The sequence below is a fragment of the Bos taurus genome, chromosome 5 (assembly GCF_002263795.3).
Source record: "Bos taurus isolate L1 Dominette 01449 registration number 42190680 breed Hereford chromosome 5, ARS-UCD2.0, whole genome shotgun sequence".
Classification (NCBI taxonomy): Eukaryota; Metazoa; Chordata; class Mammalia; order Artiodactyla; family Bovidae; genus Bos; species Bos taurus.
In genome coordinates, this window is record NC_037332.1 from 109,457,687 (window position 1) to 109,481,024 (window position 23,338).

General features: G+C 59.1%; 1 protein-coding gene across 2 annotated transcripts; it reads left to right on the forward strand.

Moving 5' to 3' along the window:
• Nucleotides 1-1,072: 1,072 nt before the first annotated feature.
• GGA1 (golgi associated, gamma adaptin ear containing, ARF binding protein 1) lies at nucleotides 1,073-20,612 on the forward strand. Of its 2 annotated transcripts, none has more exons than NM_001035408.2 (17): nucleotides 1,073-1,630; nucleotides 5,487-5,571; nucleotides 6,846-6,921; nucleotides 7,820-7,918; nucleotides 8,919-9,042; nucleotides 9,454-9,554; nucleotides 10,400-10,480; nucleotides 11,560-11,700; nucleotides 11,779-11,860; nucleotides 13,040-13,147; nucleotides 13,792-13,944; nucleotides 16,740-16,798; nucleotides 17,253-17,419; nucleotides 17,848-18,041; nucleotides 19,049-19,218; nucleotides 19,426-19,536; nucleotides 19,632-20,612. In NM_001035408.2, exons 1-17 carry the CDS (start codon nucleotides 1,588-1,590, stop codon nucleotides 19,740-19,742), a joined length of 1,905 nt encoding a protein of 634 aa, NP_001030485.2. In that variant the 5' UTR covers nucleotides 1,073-1,587; the 3' UTR covers nucleotides 19,743-20,612. The 2 variants fall into 2 exon arrangements, with proteins under 2 accessions (NP_001030485.2, NP_001421715.1); NM_001434786.1 differs by having other exon boundaries at nucleotides 13,843-13,944.
• The last annotated feature ends 2,726 nt before the right edge of the window (nucleotides 20,613-23,338 follow it).

The following is a 23,338-nucleotide window of genomic DNA, read 5'->3' on the forward strand; positions in this document are numbered from 1 at the left end:
GTACAATTTTAATGGCCTGTGGGGGAGAATCTTAAAAAACATCCCAGTCTGCTGAATGGTTGAGTTTAGGGGAAAAACTGACCCAGCACATGCCTCGCAACTCCCTGATGAGGTCACCGTGGTTCTGCAAGGTGAATCGAGGTCGCTTGTCAGGGCGACGGCCAAGCAGAACCGGAATCGCTAGATTCCGTTTCGGTCTCGGCTTTAACCCTCCGGAAGACCGGAAGGCTTGAGTGGATACCATGGATCAGTTCCCCGACGGGCCGCTAGGGGGCGACGGACCCAGGTGACCCTGGAGACCCGGCTCCCTCCGGCCGCGGGTGGGAAAAAACAGATGAAGAGGGTCTGTGATGGAGAAACGGCAGAAAAGTCACCGAGCCTAGAAGTCTGTTCATTCCGCCCTCCTTGATTTCAGCCCAGCACCCGTCACTGTCTTTCGCTCACTGTTGCGCCTGGATCTTTCTAAAACAAAAGCCTGACTTTGTCATCACCACTCGTTTAAAGTCTTTAACGACACCCCCAGCATAGTTAACAAGAAAAAAAGCTAAACGCAGGAACTGCGTGATCTTGCCCCGGCCTATTTCCAGGCCAACAACCTCTGGAGCCGCATTAAACTATTTTGAATTATTTGACCTCATCATCCTCTTTCTATCCTGTGAATCCTGAAATGTTTGGTTCCCCTCACCTGGAGTACCTTTCCACACCAGGTTTACTGGGAGAATTCTGTCTTCCAGCTAAATATCACCTTCTCTGTGAAACCTCCTGACAAAACAGCCCCCCCCCCCCCCACACACATCCCGCAATCCCCTATCCCCGCCCCAGTTTAGGGTAGGGGTCCCTCCTATGTTGCCATTATCCCTGGGCTTCCCCCATCACGTGTAATATCTGGCCTTCTCTTTCTGTTTCGGCGCCTGTCCCAGAACAAGACGAATAAACAGTGCATGAACTGATTGCAGAATGGATGCAGGAGATAGTACAGGGTTCAGGCTCTGCCACTTGTGTGATCTCAGACAAACTATCTGGTTCACGTTGTGAAAAATAGCAAATCATTAAACAATACTTAAAAACAGTGCTTGGAACACTATAAGCACTCAAACGTCATTTTCACAGCAGCCAAGGTGCCGTTGCCCTTTTAAGGGCCCCCTCCCCACTTCTGCAGCTAAACGGAATATCCGCTCAGGGATCCGGAAGTGACTTCAGAGCCCCTCAGAAACATGGCCCCAGAACGTTCTTCCGGAAGCGGTCATAGGCATCTCCGTGACGCACGGCGATTTAGAGCGTCCCGCAGGGTTTCCATGGTGCAGCCCACAGTCCCGAGTCCCTCGGCTTTCTCTTGTTTCCGAGCGCTCTGAACAAGGCAGGAGGCGAGTCGCTCTCGCGACATTAACGCCGCTTGGAGGGGTTGGAAGAACAGATGACGCTCTAGGCAAGCCCGTCTTCATGTCTATGGTGCCGAATGCTCTGGCGCGCCGCTCCGGCTCGTCGGGACGGACGTTGCCCCTTTAATCGGCGGAGGGCGGTGCCAAGGAGGTCCCGCGAGAGCGGCGGGGGGCGGGGGGCGGTGCCGAGGCTGGGGGCCTGTGGCCGATGGAGCCCGCGATGGAGCCGGAGACTCTGGAGGCGCGAATCAGTGAGTGTCCGGGAGGGGCGCGGGCCGGACCGGAACCGGAACCGGGGGCATTAGGCGGTCCCCTTCCCGACGGGGGCGGGGTACAGGGCGCCCCCTCCTCACGCTCCGCCCCCGGCCCGGTGAGGGGCGGTGTCCCAAAACCCATACCTTAGATCCTGGGGTGAAGAAGGGAGACCCCCACCAGCTGCATGGACCCGCAGTGGGATCAAGTGCCACCCATCCTTCCGATTCCTGGGCCTCGACCCCCGGGGCCGAGTGAGCTGCCCCCAGCTCGGCGCCCAGAACTCCCGGGATGGAGACCGCAGCCTATAACCTCCTCGGGCCCAGACTAATCCGCGGAGCGGACACCCAAGTCATTCCCTGGACCCCGGGAGGGAGCAGGCGAGCGTCCCCGAGGGCTTCACCATACACCCAGGAGGGAGGGACCCCTGTTCCCCTTAAAGCCCCGAATCCTCCACTTTCTGGCGGTGCGTGATGGAACTCCCTCCTATCTGTTCCTTGAGCTTGCAACTCAGATTTGGTTGTTTCCCCACCCAGGAAGGTAGGACCCACTAACCCATGGAACCCCAAGTTCTGGCCACATAGAAACCCCTGAACTCCACAGGCTTGGGAGGGTCCCCGTCTCAAACTCCAGAAGAAATTTCAAGCTCTGTATCACTACCCTTCGTCCAGTCCCTCAGATTTCTGCACCGCCACCACAAACTCCTTTCCTGCCTCTCACCGAGTTTGCTCCAAAGGCCCGTGCATCCCTCCCTGTGTCTCCTCAGACCCAGCTCCCCACTCCTTCGGCTTCTGAGTGCTGGCCCCCCACATGGTCCACCTGACCTCCCTATCTCACACTGCAGAAGGTCCTCGCCTCTCGTAACCCACTCTGGACTGTGCTCCTCAGAGCACGGCTTGCTTCTCCCTGGACTACTGACAGCTCTCTTGCTTTCCACTCACCTCTGCACCAGGGCTGCAGGGAAGCCTCTGGGTCAACCCTCAGCTCAGCCCTTCGGTCCCAGGCACACCAGGGAGCCGCACAGGGTGATTTGGAATTATGGACATCCCCTTTTAAGCCAGTCTTGTGCAGCGTTGAATCTGGAGGTTGGTCTCAGAACCACACCGTCTCCAGTGATGTTTCACAGTCAGTCTGGCCAGTGGAGGGGGCAGGCATGGAAAGGAAGCACTCAGCGGCCATCGAGACGGTTCTGGAATGCCACAAGGGTCTAGGTCTCCACAATCACTTGGGGGTGGGGGATGAGCAGGGCCCTGACAGACAGATCTGACCAGACACAGGCCTTGAGCCGTGGGTGATACAGAATGGTATCAGGTTTAGCAACAGTGGACGATTACTGAGAGGCCAAGGGGTTTGATCTGAGCAGTAGGCTGGACTCTGAGAGACTGGAGCTGAGGGTGTTTTCTCTTTTTCTTCCTGTTGGTGCCATGGCGAAATTGTAAGCTCGTTTCTTGCAGTGATTGGGGGTGAGAGTAGTCTTTGTTGGGTAAAATATGACATTGTCAACACTGTAGAGTGACAGAGTGGAGTCACACCCTGTTGTGAAACATCTCCTTCCCTGGGTGTTCTGCCCTGAGGCCTGCTGGGGGAAGTGCTCCCCCCAGGTAGAGCTAGGAGGGCTGGGAGTTGAGGGCCAGGCCCAGAGAGGTTGATCAGATCTCCTTGGACCCAGAGGCCCTTGCTCTGAACCAGATGCAGAGATGTCCCATGATGCCACTGCTTCGTCCTCCCTGGCTTCTGACTTAGGAGCAGACTCTGGAACTCACTCAGACTCACGTGTCTCTTGACACTTTAAGAGACTTCCTGTTTTAGGTTCCTCCAGCTGGGTGTCACTAAGTAGGCAATATCCAGCCCCATGCTATCTTTCTAACTGCAGACTGATGTTACCCAGGCTCCGTCCCTGTTGCAGGACTGGGAGGCAGAGTTGATGGGAGCGGGGAGGCAGCTATTTCTGGCATTCCTGAGTGGTCAGCAGGGGCTTCGTTTCTCCCAGGGAGTGGAGGGCTCTGCAGGGCTCCAAGAACAGACGTGTGCACAGGGAAAATGCTTCATTGAGGTCTCTGCTCAGCTGGACCTCTGAGGGCCATCCCAGAGAGCAGCAACCCCCACTAATACACACACGCTGTCTATACCGTCTCTCTGCTCTGAGTTTCTTTTCCATTTTTTTTTTTTTAATGATCTGTTTTTCCTAACAGCACTCTGCAGCAGTGTACAGCACCCTGTTTGGTGGCTTGTCTGAGCAGTCAGTGTTTCCTATGCTGAGCTGTTGAGTTCCAGGAGGATGGGGGTTGTGTTCACTGCCACAGTCCCACACTCAAAATATTTATTGAATAAATATGAATTGAATGATTGGTTGCCAGGCTCTGAGACCCTAGGGCACCAGGCCTCCCGCCACAGCACAGGACCCCAAATAGGCAGGCGCCACACTCCGAGTCCCCAGCCTGTCCCTGGCCACAGCTCCTGTGTCCCACCTCCTGGGCTGTTCCCTCCACAGCCCCCACTCAGTCCTCAGGCTGGGGCAGAACTGACCTGGACAGGCTGGGAGGTGACAGAGATCCAGCTCTGGCTGCCCCCGCCGCTCCCCCTGGGTGGAGTATGTTGTCATCCCAAATCATTCCTTATTTCGCCGCAACTTTACAAATGGGGAAATGGAGGTTCGGGAAAGTTATGTGACTTACTTAATAGTTTTTTTGTGTGGTTTTTTTGGTTGTTTTTTTTTTCATTTTATTGCAGTATAGTTGATACACAGCGTTGTGTTCATTTCTGCTGTATGGCACAGTGACTCAGTTCTACACATATATACATTCTTTTTTATATTCCTTTTCATTATGGTTTATCCCAGGATGTTGAATGTGGTTTCCTGTGTTCTACAATAGGATCTTGTTTATCTTTAATTGTTGTTTGACCGACACTGGGGGGGGGTCAGGCGGTTCTGTCTGGCCTTGTTTACCACCCCTTCCTGTTTGCCCTCTCCTAGCCACTACCCACTCTGGATTTGAATTCCCCCAGAACCTCTCCCTGCCAGCCTGCCGCCAAGCCCATGTTCATTCACTCATTTACTGGGGGGAGACCGACGTGTACATAAACGGCTGCGATGCGATGCAGTAGCAGACTTGGGCTCGCGATGAGGGTCAGGTCTGGGGGGACACAGGCGCACACTGCCTTGCCAGTGCTGCCCCCCGGGCAGGTGTGACCTTAGATTGGGAGGAGGCATACCTGAGCTGTGCTCCTTATCACGCCCCTCATGCCTTGCCCTGGGCTATTATCCACGGCTCTTCTCACATGCAGCCCTTGAGCTGTTCCAAGTCATGTCCTCCCCAGCCTGGTACTCCCTCTTGTGCTGCCCCTCCGGGCAGCCTCCCCTGAGTCCCCTCCCCTGGTTCCCAGTTCCCATGACCCTTTTGCCTCCCTCTGTCGCCTTGTACTGAGAACCTAGCTGCCCTTGGCCCACTTCCCAGCTGCGAAGCTCCTTGCATTTGGAACTACGGCTGTTTTTCCCATACCTCTAGATCTCCTCTGAGAGTGAATTCCGTGAGAATTATGGGGACATTTTAGGAGCAGAATCAGAGGAGGTGTGGTTAGACAGGCGGAGAGGCTTACAGCAGAAGTGACAGTAAGGGAGCAGCCCCTGAGCACTCTCTCGACATGGGGCCCTTTGGGGAGAGGCTGTGAGGGGAAGCCAGCGGCCAGCAGGCCCTCTGTGCTCTGACCTGATGGACGTCAGTGCTGGGGTCTTGGGGCTGTTGGGGCAGGGAGTCAAGGAGAGGCCTTTCCGTGTGCTCAGTCGTACCCCAGGGCAGGAGCTGAAAGAGGCAGGGGTATCCTTTCACCAGGTCACACTAGCCCTCTGTTCTCCAGACAGAGCCACAAACCCCCTGAACAAGGAGCTGAACTGGGCCAGCATCAACGGCTTCTGTGAGCAGCTCAACGAGGACTTTGAGGGGTAGGTGACTTCCCTGTCCTTTGCTCACGTGCTCAGCACCTGCCATGCACCCTCCAGACCCAGCCTTGGGCAGACATGAGGGTGGCTTGAGACTCGGTTTGCATTCTTAATGAGCTCCCAGATTAATGATGGCATCAGGCACTCTGTGCCTGGACCCATTTTACTGGACCCATTTTACAGGTGAAGAAACTGAGGCTCAGGGAACTCAGCAGTTGCCCTAAGATCTCACAGACCTGACGAGGCTCCAGGCTGCCTGACTCGTGCCCAGGCTTGTTTGGGGAGAAACTGCCGGAGAACTGCATGCTCCCCAGTTGGGGTACCCTTTGCTCAAGGCAGAGCCTGAACTGCCCGCATGAAACCCACACGGTGTGCTTGTCAGAACTGTCCGTTGGTGGTGCGTCCAGGCTTGGACTAGACCACTCAGCAGGGACCTTGAGGGGGGACGTTGTTAGCGGGTTCCCAGGCAGTGCTGAAGTTGGGAGCACAGCCCAGCGTGCTTCACCTCCGCTGCACCCCCACAAGTGCAGGCGCTCCACTCAGGATGCCATGTGGACCCTGACGTGCGTGGTCCCCACACCAGCTGCTCGGGCCCGAGTCCCATCCCTTCAGTTAGGGGGTTGCCTGGGTGAGTACTGGATGCCTCTGAGCCTCCATCTCTGCGACTGTAAAGTGGGGGTGATAGTGCTGCCTGCTTCAGGGGGCTCTTAGGGGCTTAGGCAGGAAAATGGAGGTGAGTCGCCTTGCACATTAACCACTCAGTACGTGTTAGCTGTTGCTGTCACTGGTGACAGTTAGGATCTGGTAGGTGATGTCACATTCTCCCAGCAGAATGTTCTGGGCACATTGTCGTGTCCTGCTCCCTGGCTGGGCCCCTGTAGACCGTGGGCATGTCTGTGTTAGGATCGGGTAGGTGATGTCACATTCTCCCGGCAGAATGTTCTGGGCACATTGTTGTGTTCTGCTCCCTGGCTGGGCCCCTGCCTCAGTACTTGTCTGTACAGCCACCCAAGGATATGCAGGTCATAGTTCTCAGTAAAGCCAGCCAAGGAGCTGAGCTCGTCCCTTTCAAAGGTTGCCGCCCTGCGCGCCCTGCCTGGCCCTGCTCTGTTGTGCCAGAGTCTCTGGCCCTAGTCAGTCCGAAGAGGGAGCTGGGCCTTTTCGCATGCCCTGCAGGAGCCTCTGCAGACTCCAGGGCCAGGGGGAAGAGTGGCAGCACTCTCAGGGTGCCTGGGGCTCTGTGACTAGTCTGGCTCTTTGCTCTTCCTTTCCCGCAGGCCTCCACTTGCCACCCGGCTGTTGGCCCACAAGATCCAGTCCCCGCAGGAGTGGGAGGCAGTCCAGGCCCTGACGGTGAGGAGAAGGAGAAACACAGTGCCATCTGTCTCCTGACCATGTGGATGGCACCAGGGGTGGGGTGGGGGGGGAGACTGAGGTTTTTGGGGTCCCATCAGGCTCCTCTTTAGAGCCCAAGGGAATTGAGCCAAGATGGCCTAAATAAGGGTGTGTGCCAGCCTTTGAGCGCCCTATGGCAACCAGTGAACCAATGGGCTGGCCTCCCACCCCAGACCCTGCACAGTTAGGCCTCTTGCAGGGAGGAAGCCCTCGGTCACCTGGTCCGGGGATTCCCAGCTCCGGCTGTCCCTCAGATCTTCTGGAGGCTGAATCCGGGCCCCACTCCAGCCCTGCTGACAGAACACCTGTAGTACATGCATCCAGGAGTCTCCGTGTTTATAGAGCTCCCGGATCATTGCGGAGCCCGACAAGGCCAGCCTGTTGATGGCCTCCAGACACAGGACCCCAGGCACCCATTTAATAGTCCGGTGTTTGTTTTAACATGTTAGGGTTTCGGTGTTTTTTTTTCCTCTCCTCACGTGTTAGTTCTCACATATGTATGGCTTAGGATGAGGCTGAGGTTGATGGTGCCTATTTACATTTCCAAAAAACCGTCAAAGGAAAATAGTGAGAAAGTAATTTACAAGTGGTACTCAGATGTGGCCAGGCCATGGAGGGACTAAGTTAGTGATGTGAGTTGGGTGTCACCAGGCTCTCAGAGTGGCCCGGCCCTGTGTTCCAGGGGTGGTGATCAATCTCAGGGGTCTCTGAACCTCAGAATCCTTTTTTTTCTCAAGTCATTTTCTCCCTTCTCACTGCTGGTCTCTGGACTTTTGGGCCCTGGCTGAGGTGTGGGAGAGAGGCTGCCTCCTCTGACCCACCCAGGGGCCCCCGTACCTCACACCTTCCCCCCCAGGTGCTGGAAACATGCATGAAGAGCTGCGGCAAAAGGTTCCACGACGAGGTGGGCAAGTTCCGCTTCCTCAACGAGCTTATCAAGGTCGTGTCTCCCAAGGTGGGTGCCTCTATCATATGCTCAGACCTGTGCTGTCATGGGGGGTTGAACAGCGAGGATCCCAGATCGAGAGAGGAGGGTGACTGCCCTCCTCCTGACCCAGCACACACAGACCCTTTCTCAAGGTCTCCTTCACACAGCTGAATCCAGGACAGCTGGGCTTCTAGGAAGAATGTTCCAGGCTGCCCGGTGGCTGGCTGACTCTGGAGCAGCTCGGCACATAGGGAGAAATGACTGCAATGAAAGAACAGCTTCCCCAGTGTGGGCTGCTCAGGTCTGAGCTCTCTCCCTGCAGACCTAGCCGTGGCAGGTCTGGGCACCAGGGTGGGGTGCCCTGGTGCCCCCACTAGGTGTCTAGTGGAGGGTGTCCCTGTCCCCACTTACAAAAGTGGCCTCCTGAAGCCTCAGATCTGAGGCCCCAGAGTCCTCCCGTAGGGCACGAACAGGTTTGGTGCCTCTTCTTGGGTGTGTGAGAGCCCACCCCTTTCGCCCGTCCTCACCCAGGCCCGTCCCTTGGCCCGAGCAGCTGAATGACCCAGTAGCTGTTCTCAGGAGTTGATCAGTGTGAAAGCTAGTTCCCTCAGCCGAGTGTACTGCTGGGAAACTGAATGGGGCCTGGGGCCAAACGGTCCCACACCTGCTCCTTCCCTGGTCAGCCAGAAGCCTGGTAGCTCCTCCTCCCTGAGGTCACAATGTTAGGGGTTCCATGAGCCAACCGTGAGTAGATGCTGGGCTCTGGGCCTTTCAGCTCTGCGTCCCCAGTGCTGTCTCTCTGCTGTCACCTTACTGAACAGGTAGGGGACTGGGACGCCCAGGGCCATCTCAGCTTGGGAGCGGCAGGGCCTGGAGCTCTGCCGGGCTGGTCAGGTGGGACATGAGGGTCCTGTAGGCTGAGGTTTTGGAGGGAGTCCTGGGAAGGCAGCCAGGTTTGGGCTGGGGTTGGGGCTGCAGTGAGTGAGGCCAGCCAATGCAAAGCTTCCTCTCCCCCCGGTCCCTGAAGTACCTGGGTTCTCGGACATCAGAGAAGGTGAAGAACAAGATCCTGGAGCTTCTCTACAGCTGGACGGTTGGCCTCCCCGAGGAGGTGAAGATTGCAGAGGCCTACCAGATGCTGAAGAAGCAGGGTGAGGCCCCAGAGGTGGGGGTGACCACCGTCTCTGCTCTGCCCTGGGGCTCCAGCAGCTTCAGGGCCCTGTCAGCAAGATCATGGGTGTGCCTTTTAACTGCTCAAGACCACAGAGTCAGTGGGGCCTCATTATGGCTCTGACTGAGGCCAGATGGGCTGCAGAGAAGATGGGTTTGAGTCAGCCTTCCCCTCAGAGAGTGGCCCCCCATGGAATGGTCTCAAAATAGAGGCTCCTAAGTACGCCCTGTGCCGGCTGCTGCTTGGCGTGGTAGTTCAGGAGCAGGCCTTGACCCGGAAAGGCAGCACCAGCGTGCTGGAGAAAGCCTGCCTCCACGCTCCCTCCTACCCTTGCCTGCCCCCCATACCCCGCCCCGCCCTAGCCCCGAGACAGACAGTCTCCCCACTGCAGGGATTGTGAAGGCCGACCCCAAGCTGCCAGATGACGCCACCTTTCCCGTTCCTCCACCACGGCCGAAGAATGTGATCTTTGAAGATGAGGAGAAATCCAAGGTGAGGCTTCAGGGAGGGCCAGAGGAGGACCCCAGGCCCCTTGAGGGTCAGCGGATCCCAGCCCATGGTGGCACTGTCCTTGGATCAGAGGCTTGCACTAAGCACGGCTGTGTGGCGGGTGCAGGCGCCAGGTGTTAAGCCCTTACGCGTGGTGATGCTGCCCGCGCGGTGCCCTGCGCTTAGTACACACAGGCCTGAGCCTGGCGGCCAGGGGTTGGTCTGAGGGCATTTCACAGGCTGATCAGCAGGTTGCCTGTCTTTATGTCTGTGACTCTCAGCAGTAATTTTGCTAGCTTTTTGTTAAAGAAGCATGTGCTCATGGGCAAGAACTTAAAACAGCCCAGAGGTAAGATAAAAAAAAGCTCCTCTCTACCCAGTCTAGTCCCAGAGGGTAACTGCTGTTGAGTTTCCTGTACTTCCTTCCAGAAGAATTCTCTAGCAACATTAATGTAATTTTTCACAGCATTTGTGGAGAACTTATTTCTGCTGGGCACTGTGGAAAGCACTTACATGCAGTGTGGCACTTGTCCCACGGCCACCACGTAAGATTAAGATGTTAGTAGATTCTTTAAAAAAAACAACATAGGATTCATTTATTTTATTTCATCGGCCTCTACAGCATGTGGCATCTTAGCTCCCTGACCAGGGATCGAACCCACACCCCATGCAGCAGGAGAGTGGAGTCTTAACCCCTGGACGGCCAGGGAAGTCCCCACTGTCAGTAGGTCCTTGCCACCCCATCGAGAGCTTAGTGACTTACTCACGTCCCACCTCCAGGAAAAGGAGCCAGCACAGGACCCCAGGCCCAGAGAGTGCCGTCACAGCGGGTCCCTCTCTCTCCGCAGATGCTGGCCCGCCTGCTGAAGAGCTCCCACCCCGAGGACCTCCGAGCAGCCAACAAACTCATCAAGGAGATGGTGCAGGAGGTAATAGCCGAGCCCAGGGCTCAAGGAGGTGGCGGGAGGGGATGTTGAGCTGGGCCACCGAGGGGAGCTGTGTATATGTGTGGAACTCTGCAGTGACCCAGCTAAAGGGCCGTGACAGCACAGAAAGGGCTGACTGAGTCAGGGGACCCTGTGGGCAGAGCCAGGGTCAGTAAGTGCAGAAGAAAGCATTTCCCAGCAGCCGAGCTGACCTGCGCTGGCTTCTGTGAGACTGACTACCTCTTCTATAAAAGTTAGAAGGAAATTAGCTCTTACTGTACTTAAGATAGAGTATGTAAACAGAGAAGGAAGAATATACGTGTATTTCATAAGGACGTGTACCTGTGTTGGGGGTGCATGCTGAAATCTTTTTTATTGATAAGAGTAAGTCATCAAAAGAATGCAGTCCAGACACACAGAGGCAGACATTCTGGGCTATCTTAGGGTAAGCTATGTGCTCTGACAACCCAGAGAAAGTCAGGGCAGCCCCTTTCAAGGAGGGCGACCGTATCAGACAGCACAGCACAAGCCCACCTTTCATTCCACAAGGAAGAAGCGTGTGGGGTGAGCAGAGTGGGTGCAGGATAGCAGGGTCCCTTCTGCAGCAGCCTTTCAAGGCCATGAGCTCCCCCCACTTGCCACACACCGACAGACACCTCACGGGGTCCTGGCACTAGTTTCTCTGTTGGTGACCACTCAGGTTCCCTTTCCCTCTCAAGTACAGGCACCTCCTTTCAAGGGACAGACGGAGCGGGAGGGTCTTGTAGAACCACAGGTGTGGATCTAGACCCCAGGCCTCCAGCATCACCTGGCAAATGTGTTGGACTCAAAGATCCCTGGGCCACCCCTGGAGATTCTGATGAGCTTGTGCGTCTAGAGCCTTGGCGAGAGGAGAGGAAAAGTGAACACAGGGTGGGCCAAGGGCTTCTTGGACCAGAGTGCCCTGTCCAGGGCCCAAGGGGCTCTTTGCAGGGGCTGATCCCACACCCATCGGGCGCCTCCAGGGTGGTGGGGGGCAGCATCCTGGCTCAGGTCCGGGCCTGACCCGGGCTCTCCGGGGCTGTTTGCCAATGCCTCCCCAGGACCAGAAGCGAATGGAGAAGATCTCGAAGCGGGCGAGCGCCATCGAGGAGGTGAACAACAACGTGAAGCTGCTGACCGAGATGGTGATGAACCACAGCCAGGGTGGCGCGGCGGCCCGGAGCAGCGAGGACCTCATGAAGGTGCGCCGCCCCCCACCCGGCCCCCCCCCCCGCCCCAGTGCCCCCGCCGGCCTGACCTGCTCGCCCTGCTGCCCCCAGGAATTGTACCAGCGCTGTGAGCGCATGCGGCCCACCCTTTTCCGACTGGCCAGTGACACGGAGGACAACGACGAGGCCTTAGGTGAGCTGCAGTTAGAAGGAGCTACCACTAGGGGGCCCCCCTCCCTTCTCCAGCAGTGATCTTGGGTTTCTCCACTTTGAGGAAGAAGGAAGCGAAGCTGAGGGGCTGACCCTGAGAAACTATGGGCCAAGCCCCCCCTTGGCAGACATCTCGTTTACTGCCTGTAAGCTGCACAGGAGGGGGAATTGTTCCTTTTTCACAGCTGGGGTTCAGGGAGGGAAGTGGCCTGTCCAGATCATCAGAGTGGTGGCAGAGCCAGGGAGGACTGGAGGCTCTCCCTCCAGACGCTGCCTCCTGGTAAGGGTGAGCTTGAAACCAAGAGCAAGTCCCTCAGGCCTGAGCACCTCCACAGCTGGGCCCCGCGGCCACACGTAAGGGTCTCATCCTTGTTCTGTGCCCCCACACGAGCCGTGCCTCCCGGCAGTGGTCTGCTACCATCTCAGCCCCATTCATGGCCTTCCCTGAGCGCCTCCATGGCTGGGCCCCGTGGCCACATGTAAGGGTCTCATCCTTGTTCTGTGCCCCCACACGAGCCGTGCCTCCCGGCAGTGGTCTGCTACCATCTCAGCCCCATTCATAGCCTCCCCTGAGCGCCCCCCGCATGCCAAGTCCCTGGTGCAGCCAGGAGGCTCGGCCCTCAGCCCCCCTCAGCCCTGCCCCGGAGGACCCGGCTTGCGGCAGACGCGGTTCTAGGCCCGGGGCTATGGCAGTGACCCAAGTAAACAGCCAAATCCCCCAGGAGCTCTTATCCCATGACACAGGAGCCTGAGGGTGTGAGCCCGGCAGTTTGTTGGGCGGTGGTAAGGGGCATGGAGAAGAGCAGGGAAGGAACTGGGGTGTGGGGCCGGGGGTGAGGGAGGGCCTCCCTGAGGTGACGTGGGTAAAGACTGGAAAGCAGGAAAGGGTGAAGCCGTGTGGAGATCCAGGGGTTTCCAGACAGCAGGGCCAGTGTGGGGGCCTGGAGACCAGGGCCTGCGTCTGTGTTGAGGGGCTGGCAGGGGGCAGCCCGGAGGCTGGATGAGAGTCACGGGGTGCCTGAGGCAGAGGAGTCAGGATGGGCTGTCCCCAAGCCCCACGCCCCTCCCACGAGGCTTGGGATGCATGTGGGGCATCCTCCCCACCTCCCCCAGAGGCCCCCACAGTCCTTCAGCCCAGCCCCTCCCCTTCTGCCTGTTCCAGCGGAGATCCTGCAAGCCAACGACAACCTTACCCAGGTCATCAACCTGTACAAGCAGCTGGTGCGGGGCGAGGAGGTCAACGGCGAAGCCACCGCTGCCTCTATCCCCGGTGAGGAGGTGGCGGGAGAGCTGGGAGGGCCCACCGGCCAGAATCCAGGGTGGGGCGCTGGTCCCAGAGCTCAGTGGCCCCTTAAGATGAGGGAGGCCCCCACTGGGAGAGCTGGGGGAGGAGTCTGTGCCAAGCCTGCAGCTGCAGGGGAGGAAGTCTGGATGCGGGGCAGAGGGGAGGGGGCTGAGGGTCTGGCAAGGACAGGCTGGGGAAAGAGGGCCTCCCTTTCATTTGACAAATCTGACGCCTCTTGTATGGGCCTGGATGACATCCCAAGGCTTAGTTTGATTATCAGAAGTGCACAGGGAGGGCTTGACACATAAGCATTGCAGCTCAGCTCCACTCCGGGTAAAGCGACAGCCAGGGGAGGCTAGAACGGGCCCTGCTGGGAGAGGCTGGGGGGCACTGCCCAGAAACAGTGGAGTCTAAGAAGGGCTTTAAAGGACGAGAGGCAATCCGCCAACTATGAGGGAAGCAGGAAGTACGTTCTGTGCAGAAGGGACACCACGTGCCAAAGAAGGGGCCTGGCAAGCAGATCCCAGGCAAGGGTAATGTGGCCAGGAGGGGAGCTTGCTGCTCCCCGACCCCAGGGACTCTGCATGTCCTCCACCCAGGGCTGGCCTGACTCTCCTTCCCCACCCCAGGGAGCACCTCGGCCCTTCTGGACCTCTCAGGCCTGGATCTCCCTCCGACAGGCGCCACCTACCCAGCTGTGCCCACCCGCCCTGGCGACCAGGCCAGCCCGGAGCAGCCCAGCACCTCAGTGTCCCTGCTTGATGATGAGCTCATGTCTCTGGGTGAGGAAGGGGCTGGGGCCGGGCCCGGAGTAGGGCAGGCTCAGCTGCAGGTCGGGGGTGATACCCCGGCACATAAGGCAGCTTTCAGAGTATGGTCAGGTCAGCCTGTTCCTCCTCCTCCTGAGTCCTCTGGAGAATGGGGGAGGGGCATCAGGCCCATTTCACAGCTGAGGAGGCTGAGGCTCAGAGAAAGGAAGGAGATCCCGCCAGGTCCTACTGTCTGGGGTGAGGCTGGCCCCACCTCTGATAAGCCAGCCACACCTAGGCTCTGGCAGCCTAAGGGAAAACAAAGGGACTTCCCTACAGCAGGTTAGAGCCTAGAATTGGGAGCTACCCAGGCAAAAATCAGCAATCTCTTCACCCCTGAGAGGAAGAGGAGGGGAGCTCTAGGCTCTGAGCACTAGAAGCCCCAGGAAAGCTGAGCTCTGTGACCCCCACTGGTCCCAGACCAGGCCTGCAGTCACTACAGGAGGGGTTGGGGCTCCTGAGCCTGGCGGGGAAACGGGCTCAACCCTGGGGCAGAGCAGGGGCACCCAGCCGGGCACACAGTTTTCAAGTTCCCAACTTTCAGGGGCAGCCGCCCCATCTGAGAGCATTGAAGCACGAGAGCCTAGTAGCCATCTCCTCACAGTGGCCCTGATGTTGTGACAAAATAGAGGTAGGTGGTCGGGCTCTGTCACAGGAGACCTTACCCTGTCACAGGGGTCTCAGAGGATATGTTAGGAAAGTGACTTGGAAGCCGAGTCAGACTGAGTTCTCCTGAATTGGTTCTGAGGTAAAACCCACACCTGACGGACTCCAAGAAGCGATGGAGGGCCGGGGTCCCAGCGGGGGCACCCCTGACACACCACGCTGCTGTCTTAGCCCCGCTCCCCTCAGCCCAGGACACAGTGAGGCCAGCACCCCTGGTTTACAGATGCCAGAGCCAGGCTCCCAAAGCTGAGCCTCTTGTCCAAAGGGCCACGGGCTTTGGGTGAGACCCTCCGATTCTGAAGCCTCCCCGGGAGCCTCTCTGCTGCTCTGGCTCGGCCATCAGCCAGGACAGGGAAGCGAGGACTTAGAGTGCGGAGGGGGACAGCAGACCAGGTCGAAGTCTCCTCTGCGGGCCGGTCAGCCAGCACCCCTTCCCTGGGAGGCTCTGACCACAGGGCGTCCTGAGGCCTGCATCAGAATCCCACCACCCGCCCCCTTTGCCTTCGGAGCTGGGGGAGACTCTGAGAGAACTGAGCAGCACTGGGCGGCAGCTACCTGACCTGGTGGTGGGTGTGTGAGCCCAGCCCCCACCCCACCCCTAGCCAGCGGCTTTGGGGAAGCCACCTCCGGGTGAGAGGCTGTGTGTGTGCTCGGCACTTCCTGTCCCCGCTGTCACGGCAGAGCCCTGAGCCTCCAGCTTCCTCTGCTTGCTGCTCAAAGTGAAGAAAATGTGGGAACCAGAACCCGACGTGGCAGGGCAGCAGCCGCCCAGCTCCCCCCTGCTCGGGGCAGTGGAGGAAGCCTGGGACCACAAAGGGGGCTCGTCCTGAACGGTTTTCTGTGGCAGGAAGGGTGCGGGGTAGGGGTGGGGCAGGCAGCACAGGCTTCCCGTCTGCCAGGGAGGGTGTCCCAGCTCCTTTGCATCTGAATTGTCCGATTCGTTAGCGACAGCAGTCCTCAGAGGCAGATGCTGCTGTTGTCTCCTGAGGCGCAGGAAGGTTGTCACCAGCCCGGGGTCACAGCTGAGTGGCAGAGCTCTGTCTGAACGCCAGTCTTCAGGCCTTGCTCTGGTCACATCCACACTCTGGGCTTTCCAGTGGTGTGACCGTGGGCAGGTTGCTTAACCCCTCTGAGCACCTGCTTCCTCATCCCTAAGGGAGGCGTGAGAAGCCTACACCCACCTTTTAAGGTCGCCTGAGGATTGAGGCCCATGTCTGCAGTGCCTGCCTCAAGGGTGTGGGAGCTGATAGTCTCCACTGTTGGCCTTGGTCTCAGGCGTGTCCAGACGAGGAGGCCCAGCAGTTGCGGCCTCCCTTACTTCTGCCCATCAGGTAGCGCATCAGCCCGTTGTTCCATCACTTGAGTCATGTCCAACTCTGTGACTGCCCTTGGACTGCAGCACACCAAGCCTCACTGTCTTATTCACGCTTTGCTACAAACAAGACAGAGGTCAGACTGCCTGGTGACCTACTCCCCTCTACTGACCAGCAGGCAATGAGCAGGCCTTTCCAGAGGGACCACTGCCTTCTTTGCCCCCATCAGCCAACCTTTTGGCACATGCCAGGGCAGACAAGGCCTTTTATGTCTGCCCTGGCCATCATCTGCATGCTGTGCCCAGGGCCCCTGCGGCCCAGCCCAGGGTTGCTCAGAGTCGGTCAGGCTTGGGCCCAGCGCCCTTCTGATGCTCAGAGGGTATCTATCCATCAAGTCAGTCATTGGACGGGCACAGGATGCTGACTCCTGCCACCTGGATCTGTGAGAAAACGGACCTCACATAGTGTCTCCCACCCCCCACGCCAGCTCCCACCTGCCCACTGTCAAACAAAGGCAACCTCAACCCTGACCTTAGCGGTTGAGTCGGCCTCTGAGCAGCAAGAGAGGAAGTGTGTTTGGGCCAGAGAATGGGCCCTTGGGATCTTCAGTTTCTGCTTCTCTCTGCTGAGACAGGGAGGGGGTTGTCCCCTTTGAGCTGAACCTCTTGGAAGAGAGGGCGCAGGGGGAAGGTGGAAGCCAGGAAACCCTGACCTGACACAGAGTCCCCCCAGCCCTCTTGCCTCTGCTCACAAATCCAGCTCCTTTACCTCTCTCTCACTTCTTTGTAGGCCTCAGCGACCCCACACCCCTCTCTGGCTTGGATGGTGCTGGGTGGAACAGCTTCCAGGTAGGAGGGGTTGGGCAGGGCAGCTGGGACAGGCATCCTGAGGGGGCAGGGACGGGAGAGGTGGGCAGGAGGGCCCAGGGCAGGGGCGGTGGGGGTAGGGGGCAGCCATCTCCGGATGGAGGGAGGTGGGTGGGCCCCTCCTCAACTTTCATCGCTTTTCCCTGAGGTCTCAGCCTTGGGTTCCCTTGGGTTGAGCTAGAGGCTTCCCGTTCCTTTCTTGTGACTCTGAGGTCCTTGAAATGGGATGTTTTCTTGAGTAGAACCCCAGATCAGACTTGGCCACCAGTGGCCCTGGAGTCAGGGGCTCAGGCCTGTGGGGATGTTGTCTGTTCCTCTGCTGCTGCTTCCCCAGATGTCACCTGCCAGGAGGGAAGGGGGCCTCAGGGCAGCGCCAGGTGACCCGACACCTTTTCAGCGCAGCCTCACCGCCCTGCATCCTTTGTACACCCAACAGTCGTCCGATAGCACGGAAGCCCCAGCCCCGACTCCGGCCCCCAGTGTGGACATTCGGCCCCCAGCGCAGACACCCCCGCCCGCGAGCAGTGGCCTGGATGACCTCGACCTCCTGGGGAAGACCCTCCTGCAGCAGTCACTGCCCCCAGAGTCCCAGCAAGTGCGGTGGTGAGGGTCCGCCCTACCCAGACCCTCCCCTACCCCGGGCCCAGCAAAAAGAGGCCCAGTGCCGGTTTGGTCAGTGAACGGCATGGCCAGAGCACCACCGCACGCCAAGTGCTGCCCGGGGCTCGGGGACACAGAAGTGACCAGGGCAGGCGTGGAACATATGAGAGCGGGGTCCATGCCCCATTCACACACCCTCCCCCAGGCCTGCCGGCCCCTGAGAAAGACCCAGAGGGCTGCCAGGAAGGAGGGCTCTGAACCCAGGTGGGTGGGGGAGCTTGAGTTGCCTTCTCCAAGGCAAGGAGACCAAGGCCAGAGAGACAGGGTATCTGAGCCAGCCGTCAGGGACCACGAGGACCCCAGCCGTTCCTGTGCCCCTCATCTTCTGGGCCCTGAAGATTCACCTCTCAATGCACCATCCCCCCAATAAGGGAGAAGCAGCAGCCAGCCCCCCGGCTCACACTCCGGGACCTGCAGAATAAAAGCAGCTGCAGCTTGCCCAGCTCCAGTGCCACCGGCCTGCTCCACACCGTGTCCCCTGAGCCCCCCGGGCCTCCGCAGCAGCCCACGCCCACCGAGGTCTCGCTGGCCAACATCACTGTGCCTCTGGAGTCCATCAAACCCAGTGAGTAGGGCAGTGGCGTGGCTTCCTGCCTGCGCCCCACTCCTCCCCCCACCTTGTGCTGTTGGAAGATAGATCGGGGGCAGCAGGTGGGAAGATGGGCTCCCCTCCCAGCCCTGCCCAACTCGGTGGGGGGCTCTGGGTAAGACGCTTTGCCTTCCTAGGACTCAGTTTCCTCATCAGTCCTGGAGTGTCACAGAACTGCATTCCAAACTCCAGGATGGGGAATTCCTTGGCAGTCCAGTGGTTACTGGACTTTGACTGCCAAGGGCCCAGGTTTGATCTAAGATCCCACCAGCCATGCAGTATGGCCAAAAGAATAAATAAACTCCAGGGGACTTCTCATGGGTGGTCCCTGCATCGCTCCCCAGGAAGGGCAGGGCCAGGACACAGCGAGGTCTGGGGGGGGTTTCCCCAAGACCATAGGGATAAAGACCCAGGTCCAAGCCTGTGCTTCTGCCCACGAGCAAAAGAGGGGCCACTTACAGCACCAGACTATGACCAGACAGGAAGACCGGCCAGGCTTCTCAGCGCTGTCCATCTTGTAAGCTCACGATGACAAGGGCAGTCCTTGGGAGCTGGTTAGTGGTGCCAGTGTCTTAGCAGCCTGGAGGACCCTGAACTCAGAGACACAGAGTGACTGTGCCTGGGTTACACAGCGAGAACGTGCCCTCAGCTCCTGCATAGCCCTTCTACTCCAGCATGCCAGGAGCAGCCACGCGGCACTGCGTGAGCCCGACTAGGACTCAGTTCCAGGGTGGGCGTCCTGCCTCCACCATCGTGCTAGAAGTCCACCTGCCCATCTTGGCCCCAGACTATACCCCTGACTGCACTGCTGCCCAGGGTCAAGGCAGCACGCTGGGTCTGGGTCTTTTCATTCATTTCCAGCAGAGCAGTGAGCACCTGAGGTCAGCTGGGTGTGAGGGGCTGATCGGATGTGCTTGGGCTCAGGCTTGGCACCCCGCCTCCGCCCCCTGCCCCCATCAATCTCTCCCCGTCTCCCCTGCCAGGCAGCATCTTGCCAGTGACCGTGTATGACCAGCATGGCTTCCGGGTCCTCTTCCACTTTGCACGAGACCCGCTGCCTGGGCGCTCCGACGTGCTGGTGGTGGTGGTTTCCATGCTGAGCACCGCCCCCCAGCCCATCCGCAACATCGTTTTCCAGTCAGCTGTCCCCAAGGTGACATGGATGTGCCTCTCCTCAAAGCAGGGTGATTTGGGGTTGGATGTGGAGTTAGCTCTCCAGAGCAGGGGGTAGAAGGGAACCCAAGGGCAGGGCCCTGGGGCCCTCAGGGTGGAGCTCACAGGAGGTTGGCTTTGTTCCTGAGGGACTGGGGACAAGAAGCCAGGGCTGGCTGTCCCCAATCTGCCCTCCGACCCTCCACAGGTCATGAAGGTGAAGCTTCAGCCACCCTCAGGCACGGAGCTGCCAGCGTTTAACCCTATCGTTCACCCCTCAGCCATCACGCAGGTCCTGCTCCTTGCCAACCCCCAGAAGGTGATGAGGGGCCCGGCTGTGACAGGGTGTGGCCATGGGGTGGGGGCAGCCTCTTCTCCCGCTCTGACCCTCTGCCTTCGCCATCTCTGCTTCAGGAGAAGGTTCGCCTCCGCTACAAGCTCCTCTTCACCATGGGCGACCAGACCTACAACGAGATGGGGGACGTGGACCAGTTCCCCCCACCAGAGACCTGGGGGAGCCTCTAGAACCGAGAAGGCTGGGGAGAGGAGGGGCCACTGGACTGGCTGCTGCCGAGCCTAGGTGGAGGCCGTGGCCGCCTGGGTGTGTTCCCATGGCTATATTCCCCTGGGTCTGGTGCTTCTCCCCTCACCCCTGCAGCCCCCACCATCCTTGCCCCCTCCCCTACGGAGCCAAACCCAGCAGGAGGCTGGGCCTGGGTTTGCACTGGTGGGGACTGTCATCACAGGTGGGAGCCTGGAGCAGGGAGGGCCTACACGGCCCCAGAAGGACTTGGGGTCGTGGGGGAGAAGCATGGCTGTCGGGCAAGGGCCAGGGCCTCAGGCCTAGCCCGGACCCCAGCCTGGGGAGGGGTCCTCCCTGCCTGTCTCTTATGCCTTATGGGAAGGCCCAGCCATAACTTGGGGCCGGGCTGGAGCCGGGACCAGCTCAGGCCTCCTCCATAGGAACCGGGTGACTGTGGGGGTGACGCCTGCACCCCCAGCCCTTTGCACTCTCGGGTTTGTGGTTTGATTCTCTTAGCTTTTCTCTCTGTGTGGCCCTGTGGTCACCATCTCAGGGGGCCCAGTGCGGGGAGCCCCCCACCTGTCCCCCACTCCTGGGGATCTCACTCTACCCGCCTGGCCCCTTTGCTGTCAGGCCTCTGGGTGGGGGGACTATGGGGGTCATGTGACGGCTGGCCCAAAGGTAATGCCCCAGGCGGTGCCCACAGCTGGGGGCTCCCGGGCTCCTGGCCAAGGGAGGTCCTACACTGGAGTTCTTGCGTGTCTCTTTCATTCACTGGGCTTTGTTCACCCACCTATCCATGGGCAGAAGTGGGGTCGGTGCGTGAGTGAGAGCAGGAGTATTTATGGAAATAAAACGTCCATTTTCCTGGACCAGCTGCTCTTCTGGCCCTTCTGAGAGAGAGGGAGTCAGGAAGGATCCAGGCGTGCAAGGTCCCCGGGGGCTGCCCCGCAGACTCCTCTGCCTCTCCTGGGAAATAAGGCCACGGTTCCCCTCCTCTCCGCTCCGGATCCCGGCACCGGAAGAGGCCCTGCTCGGGGGCCTGTGGCCACTGCTGAGTCACCAGAGAGAACCCGGGGGGCTGTGGGGGGCCCAGAGCCATCCCAGCTGGAAGCGAGTGGCTGCCTGGGCCTGCTAGGAGCCCCAGCTGCTGCAGACACTGAAGGGGAGGCCCCTGGCCACTCACGACTTCCTCTTGGTGCGTTCAGCCCTGAAAGCACAGCTGCAGTGCAGCACCACCCGAGGCCCCTGCCTCAGCTTCTCCTTCTCGCCAGAGGCTGCTCCCAGGGCGCAGGCGCCACCAACCGCAGCCTCTTTCCTGCAGGGGCCTCCTGCCATTGCCCGGGATAGCACACTCCCCCTGTGTTTTCGGGGTGTTTCTCTTCACTGGGAGGCTGGGGTCCCGGCCTGGGGCGTGGCTTAGAGACTGGCAGCTGAGGGAGCCAACCAACGTGCAGCAGAGCCATTGCAAGGCACCCCGTGGTAGGGAGCCCTCCGCGCTCTGCTCGCAGACATCTGGGGCAGCCTGCTCGCCACTTCTCTTTCCTAGAAGATGGTAGGAGTTCTGCTTTGAAGACTCGAGTTTTCACTTTTGTGTAACCCAGTGTTTTCCAAGTCTGAATTTGGGCGCTGAACACCGTCCTGTGGATACTGCTGGGAAGGGCTGGAGGCCAGTCCAGCCTGTGTGCTCTTTTCCATCCAGCGAATGAGGGCTCTTCTCTGCGCCAGCCAACACTAATCGCGCAGGGCAAGGGTTTCTCCACGGGGAGGGCGTGCTGTCGGCACAGGAGAGGGAGCAAGGCCTCTGAGTCCGCATCTCCAGCTCCTCACAATCAGGAGCCTCCTGTCAGATCTGCTCGATGTGACCACCATCCCACCTCTGGGCCTGCAGACACCCTGATCTCAGGCTCCTGGCTTCCTTCCCGTTCGCCTCCCTACACTCTGGGCAGGAGTCTGCCTAAACACTTAAATGATGCCTCGGAAAGATAATCTCTCCTTGGAATGTTCTTATAAGAAGAATGTTATTCTTTTACATGAGACAAAACCCTGCTCCCTGTAGCATGCCCCTAGGGTCCCAGAAACTCCCTCTAGGAGCATGTGTTCCCCAGGCCGTGGAAGGGTTGTTGTGGGCCTGGGCGCCAGCGTGACTGCCAGCTGGGAGCCTGGGAGCTCTGGCTGGCTGTGTGACTTTGAAGAAGGTGCTTCCCTCTCTGGCCTTTAGGTTCCTTGTTTGAAAAGGTGGGAGGGACCCAGTGAGCTGTAAGTCCCCTCTGAAGAATCCTTGGGCCAAAGGGCCCCCCGGCTGTCGACTTGCAGTGACCACAGGGACAAGATCTGTTCAGTCTTTTAGACCACCCTTCCCTGATCCAGTCTACCCATCCAGCTGTCCGTCTGTCCATCCCGCCAAGTGCCTCCTGAACAGCCCTGTCCTCAGACCCCTGAGCCAGGAGCATGGCCACCAGAAGCTGGAGGTGGATGGGAGGTGCTCCACGAGCTTGCATCTGTCTGAGGGGCCAGCAGGGGTGCTCTAATCAGAGGAGAGGACCCTTTGCCTCCACCACCTGTTGCATCATCCTCAAATACAGGGTGTCAATCTAGACAGATCCAGAGCCTCTGGAGCCTTCAGGCTGGGAGAGAGGGACACAAGAAAGTGTTCTCTGTCTCCTCAAGGATGACCCCCACCTCCACCCCAGGAGCAGTGGGACTTCCCAGGCCTCGAAGCCACACTTCCACTTCTGTTTGTGCCGCTGGAGGCAGCTGCTTTCCTAAGAGCAAGCACAGGACACTGCTCATCCCTTCATAGCAGCCAAGAGAGACAGAGGCCGCCACTCGCCCAGAGAGCGTGTTTCTGCTGTTCCTGATGCCCCTGCCCCCATCCTCCACAGGCCTCCTGGCAGGGTTCCAGGCCAGCAAGGTAGATAAGAGGGGAGCCGGCCTAACCTGGTGCTGCCTGAGGCCTGGAGCAAGCAGTCCCTCCCTCCAGCACCGTGAAAATAAGAAACTTGAGGCTCGGGGAGCTTATCCAGTGCCTGAGGGCACATGTTAGGGCCCAAGTGTGACCAGCAGTCCTGGGAAGTGACCACCCTGACTGCACATTACCACCCTCCTCACCCCCCGGCAGGTGCTGTCCCCCAGGTCCAGGGTTGAGGGCACACGCTCTCCAGGGCTGTCAGGACTGTGGTGTGTCCCTGCCCCAGCTCCACCCAGGATTTCCTGGTAAGTCCTTTTGGCTTGAGGGCGTTTTTGGAGCCACAGAAATGACTGCCACCCGCCTAGCTGCTTCGGGCAGAAGCCTCCACATGAAGGGCAGCACCAATCCGGCCACAAACACTTTGTCAAGTGTCTAAAAGGGGATGTTTTTGCTCGGTTCTGCGGCCCCACCACTGACCCCTGCTACCACCACCTCGACGCCAGCCGCTGGCCTCCCTGCCCACATCCTGCTGGAGCTTCAGCAGTGGGCGCTTCCCAGGCCGTTGCAGGTTTTTGCAGACAATCTGCACTGAAGCTGCTGGGCCTCCTGAAGCAGCCACGGGGATTAAGGCAGGAGGCGGGGGCGGGCAGGGCCCAGCATTTCTGGAGTCCAGGCAGTGCCATCTGG